At 45.5% G+C, this 13,932-nt stretch overlaps 1 protein-coding gene across 4 annotated transcripts in view; it reads left to right on the plus strand.

Moving 5' to 3' along the window:
- dclk1b (doublecortin-like kinase 1b) overlaps positions 1–13,932 on the plus strand; it is a 73,221-nt gene that overhangs the window by 56,103 nt on the left and 3,186 nt on the right. For 3 of the 4 annotated variants that reach the window (XM_035386478.1, XM_035386479.1, XM_035386481.1), the window contains 9 exons: positions 4,106–4,193; positions 4,578–4,747; positions 5,136–5,255; positions 6,589–6,735; positions 9,332–9,465; positions 9,843–9,920; positions 10,743–10,839; positions 11,240–11,320; positions 11,641–11,754. In XM_035386478.1, coding sequence (XP_035242369.1) covers positions 4,106–4,193; positions 4,578–4,747; positions 5,136–5,255; positions 6,589–6,735; positions 9,332–9,465; positions 9,843–9,920; positions 10,743–10,839; positions 11,240–11,320; positions 11,641–11,754 — 1,029 coding nt within the window. Of the gene's footprint in view, positions 1–4,105; positions 4,194–4,577; positions 4,748–5,135; positions 5,256–6,588; positions 6,736–9,331; positions 9,466–9,842; positions 9,921–10,535; positions 10,609–10,742; positions 10,840–11,239; positions 11,321–11,640; positions 11,755–13,932 lie in introns of those variants that run through there. The other variant, XM_035386480.1, reaches the window with a different exon arrangement.

Consider the following 13,932-nt stretch of genomic DNA (forward strand, 5'->3'; position numbering starts at 1 on the left):
CTGACTGACTGACTGTGTATGTGTGTGTGCTTATGGGTGTATGTTTTTGTGTGTGTGCATGCGTGCGTATGGGTGTGTGTATGTGTGTGTGTGTGTGATTAGGACAGTGTTGTTGGGTAGTGACGAACCCTCCTCTGGTATTCTCTGTATCTGAGACCCAGGGCAGGGGGAGGGGCTGCCCTGGTGTTGCTGGGTTGCTGCTGGGTTTCAGGTGGGTGGAAAGCTAGGGCTGAGTAGCTCCGCCCCCCAGCTCACCCACTCAGCACTGTGTCACCGACAGGCTCGTCACCCACCCCCCCGAGGACTTTGACGATGAGATAATGCCCGCTATGATTTCACTCACTGGTGTTGTGAGGGGGAAGCATAATTAGAAATCAAACTGAAAGGCGAGTTGTGTGTGTGTGTGTGTGTGTGTGTGTGTGTGTGGCCATAAGACACTACGGCTCCTGCGTGCCACAGACAGAGCATAGAAAGTATGGCGGGTCTCCTCTCTCAAACCGACACACTCGCTTTATTGCGCTGTGCATTTGTCAGAAAGCATATTTCTGGCTGGCTTACTGTATTGTTCCTGTGTTTGACACGTTGCAGTAACCTGCTGTAAAGACCCTGGCAGAACTCCGGAGAAATCTGTTCCGGAATGTATACTGGCTGTGCTCTTAATGCCACAAGCGCTTCTGTGTAAGCCGCATTTCCCCGAACTTACACCCCTGGGCCCCCCGTTCAAAAATGAAAAATAACTTAGGCCTACATCTCTGAATCAGTGAATTTTCTCAGCAGCCTTTCCCACTGCGCCTTGTTCTGCTGTTTGTGGTTATCTTGCTTATTTACACGTGGTGGTGTTTGTTATAATTGAGTTGGAACTAAATCACAAAAAAAGCTTCCAGATAAATAAATGAATATTGTAATTTCACAGTTCTCGCTATGCATACTCAGTATTGTGTAATTCTTGTGTTGTTTATTATTATCAATTGACTCTGAGGTGTAGCATTAAGGCACATTTAGTATAGTTTTAAAACAATAGTGATCAAGGTTTGTATTCATAAAGCATCTCAGAGTCTGATCAGTACTCCAAATTTTAGATGCTTTATGCTGTCATACTGACAATGCATAACGCCCGTTGAACAGATTTATATATTTAATTTAAAAAGCATTAAAAATGCATTTTGGAGTAGGCCTACTCTAAAGCAGGGGTTTTCAACCTTTACTGATTCAGGGACCCCCACACCCTGGCTCAAAAGCATCCAGGGGACCCCACCATAAGTTAAATAGGTTATTAAATAAAGAAATATTTCCCCAAATCTATATAGTCATTGAATTTCAAGTCTGGCCAAGGACCCCCTACAGTACCTTCAAGGACTCCTTATTGAAAGCCCAGGGTCTGAAGTATTTAGAGTACTCTCTTTGTGTGAGATTTGAGTTGTGAAAATGTCACTGCCCAGACTTAAGCTCGGTAAATTTGTCTGGCTGTCCGTTCATCCCTAAATAACCACACTTAAATACAAGGCTGTAACCTCATTCAGAGCTTTGTTTTGATTAAATTCATTTTGCCGGCAATTTTTATTTTTCCAACCCCCGTCCTGCGGCAGAAAAAGCCGCCGTTCTCCGTCTGTTTCCGACCTCACGCAGCATCGGGTCGCCGTGACACCTCAAAGCGTCCTCTGAAGAATGGCTGATTTCAAAGTCTAATTTCCCACCACCGAAAATAGGAACCGTTCCCGTCTGTGAAATGCCAGCGCCTTTGGTGTATAAACGAGGGCTGCTTTCCGTGAACTGCCGGGCTTTGTTCTTTGGATAACACCCGCAACAGGAAGTAACAGACTGAAAAGAGCAACGCTGAGCTACTTTGTTTGTACTGCTGAGCTAATAACGCTCAACGTATATTGAAAATATAATGAAACATTTGAAATAACTTGAATATAGTTCATTCTTCGTGGGCAGGGCTCAGGGGTGCAGTCGGGGGGGGGGGGGGGGGGGTAGGTTCCTGTTGGTGGGGGAGGGTGAGGATGTTCTACCCCCGTTGAACCTGCAGCTGTATTTAACACCCCTGTTTCTATTATTCATGTCCAACTGGAGCCGAACGTTATCTCCAGTGGTGATTTCACAGATGGATGCATTCGCTGTGCTCGCTGTGGGAAGCATTTTTATGTGCAGCATGTCAAGAGCGTGCCCCAGTTTCTTAGCTGGGCAAGCGTGTAAGCACAGGACACAATTATGATTATGACCTCAGAACCCGTAATTCCTGTCTGATTCTTTGTTGGGTCATGTGACCTGTCCTTATATGATCTGGGTTATATGCAGCTAGTATCTAAGCAACTAGCATGATTACAAAATCGAGTAAAGGGCGAATGGAAATGCACTTGACTGGAATCAAGTCAGTTCTGCAGTCTTGGAATTGATTCTTTTGAACGTTTACTTTCAAAATGTATGTCATTCTCAAAGGATCCATTCTGAAGAGCTTAACGTCTTACTGAGTTGTCCTGTTGTTTCTCTGAGGGGGGGGGGGGGGTCTCAGAGATTGGTATGCAAAACCTTTCTCCATCCTAGCCCCTCCTTTTCCAGGGCAAGTGTGTAAATGGGTCACCAAAGAGCAGGCCAAGATTTCTCTCTCCTCTCATCTCGTACAGTAGTTTACAGTAGGATCAAGACCATATCAGGAGCTTAGATGCCATTCCACCCACTTCAGGCAGAAAGGGACCATATGGACAGTGAGAGAGTGAAGTTTCCTTATGAGTGGGATTGGAATAAGATTTCTGAGATGAAAATGTTACACAAATACACATTATTCCTGTGCATTATTACTGGTGTGTGCTTTTCACGCAGATTGTGCCTGAAATGCTTCTCTTATGTGTGTCCATTTCCATTAATATGTCCCAGCCTGTTCTAAATGGAAGTACAGGGCGGTGTTTGGTAAGACGGTGGGGCCTGACTCTCATTTTTAGCCTCTAATTTACAGAAGATGGTAATGCAGTGTTGAATTTATAATTGCTCATATTCTGTATTTAATTTTATTTATTCTTTGTGATTTAAAAAAACATGTTTTACATCAATGTGCATTGTATTGAAGTCACACTCAATTTGCATTGGTCAGATGTAACAAAATGTTTAGATCTATCCAGAATGCTCAACAACAGAAAAGCACACCGCAGTTTTCAGCAAAACAGGAAGTAGTGTCCTTATTTGGGAAAGTCAGTTGGGCACATGATGCATTTCCAGGCATGGCCCCAAACCTGCCTGCTCTGTGCCATGCAGGTATTATTAATGCCTCATGCTTAAACTGTTACCATAGAAACAGAGGTTTTATTACCTTCGGTGCGATCCCTTAGCGGTGAGTGAGGTTGAGAACAGTGAACCAATTGCGACAGACACATAGGGGAGGTGCCAGTCACCCTAATTTACCACGGCTGGCGGTATTTTTATTTTTATTTATTTATTTATTTATTTAATGGAGAGAGAATGTTGTGTTTATGCATTCATTTTTTTCCCCTTTTACGTAACTGGAGCATAAAGAAACCCGGTTATATAAGCGCTAACAGGCGCCTCAGACACATACGTTTTTCTTTTTGAGCGGCTTCCCGCTGTTCTCTGAGCCTCTCCACACCTGTCAGTCTCACGGGTCATGACTCCATCGCGTGGTAGAACCCACGGAGCGCTCGAGCTGCCGGCAGCCAATGAGAAAAGGCTCTGTGCAGAAATGCGTTTTCGCTCAGTAGAACTCGAATTCGAACGGCTCTGAAGATAGCCGCCGTCTTCAGAAACTAAAGCGAATGCAGATTCCCGCTCGCTCCCGTTACCTCCAACTGTCTATGCCGTTATGGCAATCGGATGCGAGAGCGCTTGTGTAACACCCTTTTGCACTTCCTCTTACAGTGTGTGTCTGTTTCTAAGTGGGTTAAAAATATGCCACTTAAAAGCAATGGAGCTTTTTGAAATGCTAAGTGGCTGCCTTCAATGGACGGGATGGATGAACAATGTCTTCTCTAGAATATAAATAATGTTGCTTTGATAATTACCCTATTCCTCTGCATTGAAAAGACTGAGTAGTGACCCGGTTAACCTCTCCTGTAACACTTTGTCTCCCCCCCCCCCCCCCCCCTTTACCCCCCAGGGCTCCCAGCACAGTGGGTCCTCATTGTCCCTGGCTTCCACCAAAGTCTGCAGCTCCATGGACGAAGGGGACGGAGCAGGAAGTGAAGGTACGGTGCTGAATTGTTTGAAATATTCCCATAATGCTTAGTGAGGATTTCAGTTTCAGAATTTCAGCTAAAGTCCTGAACTGACTGAATTGAAGTAGAATTGACCTCAATCCCCAGTGGGGATAAGGTCTGAGCTGTGTTGATCGACTCTGAAGGGTCTGAAGGACTTGGTCAAAGAGGCTATTGACTGCAATTCTGCAACTTGGAATTTGAAACTGGCATTCTTTCATGCAAGGATTTTAAAACTGAGTTAAATCTGAGGATTCTACACCCCGGGTCAAGTTTGGTTGAGGGGCCGAAGCTCAGTCATATGTGAATTATTATTCCAAAAAGGACTGGCGGACATTTAACCGGTAACCGTCTCCCCCGCGCCCCTCATTGCAGCGGAGCTGATGGACGAGTACCCCCAGGTGCCCGTCTCCATCGCGGAGCGCTACAAAGTGGGCCGGACGATCGGGGACGGAAACTTCGCGGTGGTGCGCGAGTGCGTGGAGAGGTCCACCGGCAGGGAGTACGCCCTGAAGATCATCAACAAAGGAAAATGCAGAGGAAAGGTAGGACCCTGCAGCACAGGCCACTGCTTGTTTTTTGGGGAAGTGCGCAGCCCTTCTCCAATTGGTTGAGAATGCCTCGGGAGGTGGCGGTGGCCAATGGTTGCAATTGGTTGCAGTGAGGCTTCCTGAGACCATAAATGGGAGAGGCTACTGTTTGCAATCAGTGACTCGCTGTTTTGAACCAATCATTCTGCTTTGCTCTGGAGACCAAAGCCATTTGATTGGTTTTCATTGTAGCCCCACCCATTGTGGGGCTCATGACCTCACTCCCCCATCACTTTTTGAGTGGCCATTTGCACGTTGAAGTGAGACATTGGGGAGGGGGTGATAAATAAGGGGAAACCGTGGTCACCTGTGCAATACGGCAAAGCTGTATTCTCTTCCCCAGGAACACATGATCCAGAACGAGGTGTCCATCCTCAGACGGGTGAAGCACCCCAACATCGTGCTGCTGATCGAGGAGATGGACACCTACAGCGAGCTCTACCTGGTCATGGAGCTGGTCAAGGTTAGCGCACACCGCGGCGGCTGCGATCTGCGAGGGCCAACGCGCTCACGCTCTGACCCTGATCCGTTTCCCTCCGCTAGCTTTCATCCGGCTTGTGTGCTCACCTTCCAGCCTTACCTGACCCCACGGGCACGGTGCTCAGTCACTGATCATTCTGTTCTTTTTTACTGCGCTTTCTGTTTTTACTCATGTCCATTTTATTATTTCTGCTAAACTTGTTTGACTACGTACATTAATTTAATTTGGCTGACGCACTATCGAGAAAATATCCCACTGTGTAAACCAATGCAGTAATAATTATCTCCGTGCCCTTGAGCCATAATAAAGGGGCATTCATTAAAAAAGCCGATAGCGAAAGAGCTATAACATCAATTTTGCCCCGGTAGTTAAGAACTGGCTAGTTCAGCAAATGCTCTGAGATGTGTTAGATGAAAGACGAGGCTGTGTTCGGGGAGTTATGATTTGAAGTTTTGAAAAGGTGTGTGTTCGTTCTGCGTCAGCAGATGTGCAGGAACAAGGATGTGCTGACAGCTGCACGTAGCTTGGTCCATGACTAATCATTGCTCATTTGTTCATACTGAACGTGCTGTACCTTCGATAGGTTTTGTTTTTTTTAATACGGAAATAGTTGGAGTGGAGAAAAATGGATTTCTGTTCTTAAAAGGTTCACCTTTTCACATCTCCCCCCTCCCACCTTCCTTTTTAATGACCGTTCCTCAGACAAGAGGAGTCCCCTGTTGAGAAGAGTCTCCATTTTGAGCCTCTTCTCCAATTTGTTCTGTGTAGAGGGATTTTAATAAGCGTCACAAGCCACCGATGTGCAACATTTCTCAGCCCTTTGACAGCATCTTGAATCATCAACATTTTTTAAAATACATGTCTGAGAATGCGGTCTTTTTGAAAATATTTAACAGTGCTCACTTCTGGAAGGTCTCTGTAAAAGCTCTGTTTATGAATGAATCTTAGTGTTTCCATATTCAAAGCAGTCTGGATTATGCCATCTCCTGCCCTGTGTCATCATACAGTAAACATTAAATTTCAGTGAAATTGAACGGCTCCATTTTTGTATAGAGAAAAGCTATGGGCCGCATAGTAAGCATTTACAGGAGAAAGCAAATTAACAGACATCCAACGATGGGCATAATCAAACCTAATTAATTGCGATAGAACAGAACATATGATAGCTACTAGCCAGGGTTGGAAATAAGCACATAGTACTGTATATTTTAGTACTGTGTAACGTGTTGGTGTTGTTGTTTGGCACTTTTGGTTGGATTGTATCAGTTCCCTGCGATGGTGTTTAACGGCCCTTTCTCTGTTTGTTTGTCCAAAGGGGGGTGACCTCTTCGATGCCATCACCTCTACCAGCAAGTACACCGAGCGCGATGCCAACGGCATGCTGTACAACCTAGCCAGCGCTATCAAATACCTGCACAGCCTTAACATAGTCCACCGTGACATCAAACCAGAGAACCTACTGGTGAGTGCTGTGTGTGTGTGTGTGTCTGTTTGCTGGTTTGTTTGGGGTGTGTGTGTGTGTGTCTGTTTGATTGTGTGTGTGTGTTTCTGTTTGTGTGTGTGTGTTTTTATGTGGTTTTGTGTGTGTGCGTGCGTGCAAGCGTGTGTGCATGTGTTCAGATTTATGCCTATACGGTTTGTATGCCCATATGCAATTTTTTGAACATCATTTGTGCGTCTGTGTGTCTTCATGTGTGTAACTCTGTATGTTTGTGTGTGTTTATGTGTATGCATGAACATTTCTGTGTTTTTGTGTGTGTGTGCGTGTGTGTGTGTGTACGTGTGCGAGTTGAATGTTTCTCAGAATACAGGCGCTCATAAATGAGGAGTGAGTCAGATTACCATCCTGAATGGAGGCAGGCTTTTTTTTTTTGCTGAGGGTTACTCCACTACAAAGCGAGTGACTCAGTCACTTCACTGCCCTGGCGATGCAGGCTCTGAAATAGTGTGCTTCCTGCCCTGGCCCTGCTAAGATCTCATTGAGGAGAGCGCTGGAATGGAGGGCTGACTCATTGCTCTTTTCTGAGCGCTGATTTAGCTCGGAGGCCCGGGCGGCCCCGGCTCGTACCGCTCCCAGCCGGAAGCTTCTCTCGCCACCGGGCGAATCGCGCGCCTCGCCGCTCTCGCCCGCTCGCGAGGGGTCGACGCGGAAGTGCCGCCCACCGCGTCCGCTTATGAAACACCCAGATGTGCGAGCGAGCGAGCGTCGCTCCGCGGGCCGACTTCTAAATTCGGTTTGAGATGTGATCTCACCCGTGCCGAGGGGAGAGGGGAGTGAGTCATAGGTTCTGAAAGTGCCGGATGAACAGCGATCATCTGTGTTTCTGAACATAAAACTGAATGCTCCTGGCGGCTTTTTAATATGACAGACACCCCCTTCCACCCCCCCCCCAAATAAACATACTTTTGAAGAGTCACATCAACTGATCTTTAGAGATCGGACTCATACTTGTGCAACCAAAGTAGGGTGTTTTATTTACAAAAATGTCCCCAACTATTATACAAACATGTATAATTGAATGTATAATTGTAACTGAATGAGTATAGGCCTAATTGATTTGCTGATTCTTATGTATGTATGTATGTATGTATGTATGTATGTATATATATACACACACATATATACATAGCCTACATAAAAATCAGCACATCAATTATAGTCATTCAATTACACCTACCTACTGCCAGCCACTACTCAGAGCAAATGACCTGCTTATATACGCTACACGTTATCCGGATTATACCATTTCCATACAATAGTCAATTATCTCAGAACAAATGACAGTATATATTTTTACACATAGAAATCGTTATACATATATTAATCAGGTGCAACTTTATATCTAATAATTACTCTACTAATCTAATCTAATTGGGTACGAGAAAATATTACCGAATACACTATGGTCTCCCCCGTCTAAAACAGCCAATTCGTATTGTCCAGCTCTTCCAATAAAATTGCACAGAATGGCCACGTTCGGATGACGTCATTCCAGTTTGAATTTGGAACAAACGGAACAAACGACGGTTGGTAGCAGCTCCTAACCTTTTGTTTATTTAACGTGGTATACTAATAAATCAATTTAATGGTTGAAAACAGATGTGTATGTTTAAGTTACTTGCAGTACATTATGGTGGTGAGCAGATGCTCAGTAGCGAATTTGTTTGAGTTGACAAACCGGCCAACATAAATGGTGCTTACTACATGTATGAAAGCGGCGTACTCGCGCCAAACAATCGCTACCATAAGCAGATATAATACACAGATAAAACCCGATCGTTTAAAAAAAATAGAATCCCAGCAGGAACGGAGGGTTCGCTCCCTTACATGGTCTCTTTTAATCATTTGGAGGAAATAGCGATTTCCTAGCCCCACAGCTACGGTAAGCCTCTGTTGCAGGCCCTGTTCATTTCGTCCTTTTCTCGTTGTCTTCCTTTGAAATACTGCCTGACTGAACTACCGCTGTTGGCACCCCGTAGCCTGTCCCATTGCCCTTTGGGCAAAAATCAAGTCTGCACTTTGATTAGTGCGTCGCGTGGTAGCTTTCATACTGTCGATATAGTCTCACGGGGGATAATTGCTTGTGGCTGGGAGCATGTTTTCAGAAATCATTAATTCTACTCTTTCCAGTTGCAATAAGTGAAGAGGCCTTTTAAGGCTCAGTGGAACATTATGTTATGTAACCCAGCCCTCCAGTGTACAGAATCCAGCAGTTTTCATGCACTGATAAAACTAGTCTCTGCTCTATCATTTTGCATACAAATGCATGCACTGATTGGCCAATATCATCCCTCAATATTATATAGAATCATTAATATGAGTACCCTGAGGCTTACTTTGACTGAAGACCCAGCAATTGTGCCTTCTTTGTCCCTCCATTATTGTTATACCTGTTAGCGATGCAGTTAATGTCATAAAATGTTGGCCTCGTAAGATGCTGTGGAAAAGTTAATGTGCCAAATTAAGTAAGAACTCTATACGATTTGTGAATTTTTCATTTATGAACAGGAGATGATGAACGATGTTCTCCATTCGGGTGTTTTGCTTTGGGTTCCAGGTTTATGAACACCAAGACGGTAGCAAGTCCCTGAAGCTGGGAGATTTTGGCCTGGCCACGCTCGTAGACGGCCCCCTTTACACGGTGTGTGGGACCCCTACGTATGTAGCGCCAGAGATCATCGCCGAGACTGGGTGAGTGCACAGGACTCCGGCTGTCATGTGATGCAGTGCAGTGCTGGTTTCTATTATGAAGAGAAAACACTTGAGATGTGCATGCTGTTAATGAAGGGAAAAAATATCAATGTATGAATGAATAATTTGTACATTCAGAGGACCATTGGGCAGTGGGTTGGGAAGAAGGACAGAGGACTTATTAATCTGAAATTGATATATATTGAAAATGCTTTTTGGAGGGGGGGGGGGGGTAATGGAAACGGGAAAACTGGTATGGAAGCTGATGGAGGGGGTCAGCTGAAGTCGGGTCACAGATTCACAGAGGCCCCATGCTCCCTTCCTGTCTCTACGCGTCAACTTCCTGTTTAGACACCCTTCTGGCTCTCTCCTCACAGGTACGGCCTGAAGGTGGACATCTGGGCTGCGGGTGTCATCACCTACATCCTGCTGTGCGGGTTCCCGCCTTTCCGTGGGTACGTGGCAGTTACCTTTACTGAGTTTGCCAGTTACCCTCTCCCTCATTCACCAAGACCGTGTCGATACAAGAGTGGAGAGACTTGTGGGTGTGAATATTTTGATAAATACGCTGGATTAATTTCCTTTATTTGTTTATTAATATATATTTGTGTAGGGCTGAACGTGCAGGGAAATATTGACACCTTGTCAGAAACAAGTCCCCTGTGTGTTCTATACAGAGGGTGTGTCTGGCTCATTTCCTGCACTTGTCTCTATATGAGCTTCGATGTCAGTTTGTTGACCACCCCAAGACATTACCTCTCTCTCTCTTTTTTCATTATGTTGCGGCTAAAGTTAGCTTGATGTATAAGTCATTTTGCTAAAGGAATTACTGAATTGTTGACTTGCCTACTCCTGATGTTTGATTTTTATTTGTTTTCTGGATAGTATTGTTTATATGCTCCAAGAAACATTAGTGTTCTTGTCTTTAACATTAATTATTTATTCTTTTCATTCTGTCTGAAGTTAATCAGTCCTTGCCTCAGTTGTTATTGAGCCCTTGGCTAGGACACCCACAGAAGAAATGGGTAGAATAATAATGATAATCTTGTCCCCCACTTGGGTGTATGCAGCACTGCAGTACTGCTGGCGGGTGTCCAATGACACAACCCCGGATCGCTGTCTCTTGGTCTGTTTGCTACTTGAGTTAAGTGTCAGTCAAGAGCCACTTGACTAGCATGTCATTAAAACTGACGTGCTATTTACAGATCTAATGCTGCAATTATAGAAAAGTGTTGAAAATTATGAATGTTTTTTTTTCTTCTTTTTTTTCCCCGCAGAAGCAGCGAAGATCAAGAAGCCCTCTTTGACCAGATTTTGATGGGACAGCTTGATTTTCCTTTGCCATACTGGGACAATATTTCAGACTCTGCTAAGGTGTGTGTGTGTGTGTCTGTGCGTGCGTGCGTGCGTGCGTGTGTGTGTGTGTGTGTGTGTGCCTGTGTGCGCGCGTGTGTGTGTGTGCATGTGTCTGTCTGCGCATGTGTGTTTGTTTGTGTGACTGAATTAGTGTTTCTCAGAATATGGGCACTCAGAAATGGGGAATGAGTCACTGTAGCATCCTGATTGGAGCCTCGGCTTGTTTGGAGAGATTATTCCATTCTGAGTGTGCGTTTCCTGTGTTCCGAGAATGTGTGTGTGTGTGTGTGTGCGTGCGTGGGTGTGTGTTTGTTTGTGTCTTTGTTCTGTGTTCTGAGAATGTGTGTGTGTGTGCATGCGTGCGTGTTCTGTGTACTGTGTCCTGATAATGAGTGTGTTTCTCCCTCCACCTCTACAGGAGCTCATCACATCCATGCTGCAGGTGGATGTGGATCAGAGATACTCCGCTCTGCAAGTGCTGGACCATCCCTGGGTCAATGTGAGTGCCCTCTGCTCGCTGCTGGAGCACACCTGCTAAAGATGCTTCTAGAGATTCTAGAATAAACGTCAGGTGATACAGTGTGATACTGGTACAGTTTATTATTCTGTCAATAAAAAATAAAAAAAATCTCCTCCTGGCTGCTCAGCCTAAAAACTGTACCCCTCTCCTGAGCTGTCAGAAAGGAGAGTTACGTAGTGGCCTGTCCGATGCACGTAGTGTGTGTGCGGATGGCGTGCAGAAAGCAGGGCGTGTCGGTCCGGGTGTTTCCAGCCGTGATTCGAACCCGGGCCTCCTCCCTCTCCCCCTCTCTCTCCCAGGATGACGGCCTGCCGGAGAACGAGCACCAGCTCTCCGTGGCCGGGAAAATTAAGAAGCACTTCAACACCGGCCCCAAACCTAACAGCACCACGGCTGGGGTGTCTGTCATTACCGTAAGTCCTGCCACACGTGCACATGCTTACACATGCACACTTATGACATGACATGACATGACATAACATGATATAACATAGCATAACATATGACATGATATAGCATTACATACTGTAGCATAATGATGAGAACAGGGCATTCAGTCCAACTATGCTCGCCACTGAAGGGTACCTAGTGCTCATAATTGACCTTTTATCATTTACACACTAGATAGTATCTGGCGCCGTATCAAGCCTGCTCTTGAAAAGAAGTTACTGCCTCTACTACATGACCTGGCAAGCTATTCCACACAGGGACTACTCTCTATGTGAAGAAAACTGCACGCACACACACACAGTCATATACAGTATATGCATACACACACAGTAAGATTTCTGCATGTTACTGACAATTTGTAAAGAACCACTGATATTCATCAATATTCAGGACTAGATTCTTTCATATTGTACTTTATAGTAGTCACTAACTTCACATTAAAAATTGGTGTGGATCTGCTCATGCATGTGCATACACACACATATACACACGCACTCACTCACTGACGAGTACATGCGTGCTGTCTGTTTCTTCAGACAGCTAATCTTCAATCAGACTTGGAATTACTGATCAGCAGTAGGTTTGTGTACTTAGTATGGACTGCTTTAATGTGGATTTGAGGATGTTTTAATCAGTTAGAAATGCTTCTGATAGTCTGTGATTTGAATCAGTGTGGAACTGCTTGGGGATGTGAGTGTAATGTCAGTGCTGTTTCAGATCAGCCTTCCCTTTGTTCTCCAAAATACGTCATTGTCTCTCTCTTAGAGGAAGTGATTTTTGTTTGTGGTTTTTTTTTTTGGGTTGTATTGAAGGGCCCGTGATGTGTAAGAAAGGCCCGGACAGGTGGATAGTCTTTGCAGAGTAGCTCCCTCCCCAGATAGCAAGCGGTTCTGGGCCGGATCTGTGCTGATTCTGGCCCGAAGTCGGCACTGCCAGATTGGAGTCGGCACAGATCCGCTTGCTATCTGCGCTCCGGATAGAGCCATACTCAGAGCTGGTGAATGAGTGGTTTGGAGTCCATTAAGCCCCGCCCTCTGCTCCCTGCTCCCTGCTCCCTGCCCCCCCAGCCCTAACCCCCCCCATCCTGCAGCCGGCCCGCCCCGCCCCGTCCCATCTCTGTCTCATTGGCTCTCATGTCGACTCTCCCACTCCTCGCAGGCTTCATCGTCAGCACCACCATCCTCTTCCGCCCGTGCGCGCCTCTTAGCTTCGGCCTCTCTCCTCCTCTTCCTCTCTCTGTTCGATGGACTGTCAGCACTGTTGTCAGGGGCTTGGCCGGCAGACAGACTGGGCAGTGGTCAAGTTACCATTTAAACAGAAAAATAAAAACCAGACCACAAATATTTTACTGGAGATTCTAATTAATACAGCAAAAAAAAATGTAATGCAGCGTTCATTCCTTTTTCCCCCAATTAACAGATGAGTTTATGATTTCTTCAGGCTTTTTCTGTTATTGGAGGGATCACTGGGTGATGAAATGTATTTGCCTTCATGCACACATTTGAGCTGGTCAGCTTGGCAGACTAGGCCAAGCTGTTGGGGAAACTCCAGGTTTTGCGGTTGGGGAAACTCCAGGTTTATTCAAAGCCGTGGCCCCAGAGTGCTGCCAAAGCTGGTGCTTTTACGCAGGGAGACGCCTCCCCAGTGTGTGACTGAGAGTCGTCCTCCATCGGACGCTTCTGCCATTTATTTCTTTGTCTGAATCCAGGGACGATGCACAACCTTCACATATTTATTGTTAAAAGTGTGGTGTCTTCTGTGTCCTTGGAGTTTGTTACGGAGTAGCCAGAATGCTGTAGTCCGTCCATGGAACCATATTAATGTCTGTTTATGCCTGTGCGTGCCACCGCAAAAAACATCTAAAATAAATATCCAGTTAAAACACTTTTCACAGGGTGCTTAAACCGTTCCTACAGAGTTTGAGCTAAAACTACGTTTCTGGGTCTTGGCATTGTGGTGTTGATTACAAAGTTATTTAAAAATCTTCCATTTTGCTTTTTTTTTTTTTGTTTGCAGTTGTTTGTGTTTCTCCCCCCTTGCTTGTTCTTCCCATCTTTGAACAGTGAGAGGGAATTCGACAGCTGGCGCTGGCCAGCCACGCTCTCGGGTGCAGAGCACCTAGCCGGCCGTTTCTGTGTGGG

The sequence above is a fragment of the Anguilla anguilla genome, chromosome 12, assembly GCF_013347855.1.
Source record: "Anguilla anguilla isolate fAngAng1 chromosome 12, fAngAng1.pri, whole genome shotgun sequence".
NCBI classification, from domain to species: Eukaryota; Metazoa; Chordata; class Actinopteri; order Anguilliformes; family Anguillidae; genus Anguilla; species Anguilla anguilla.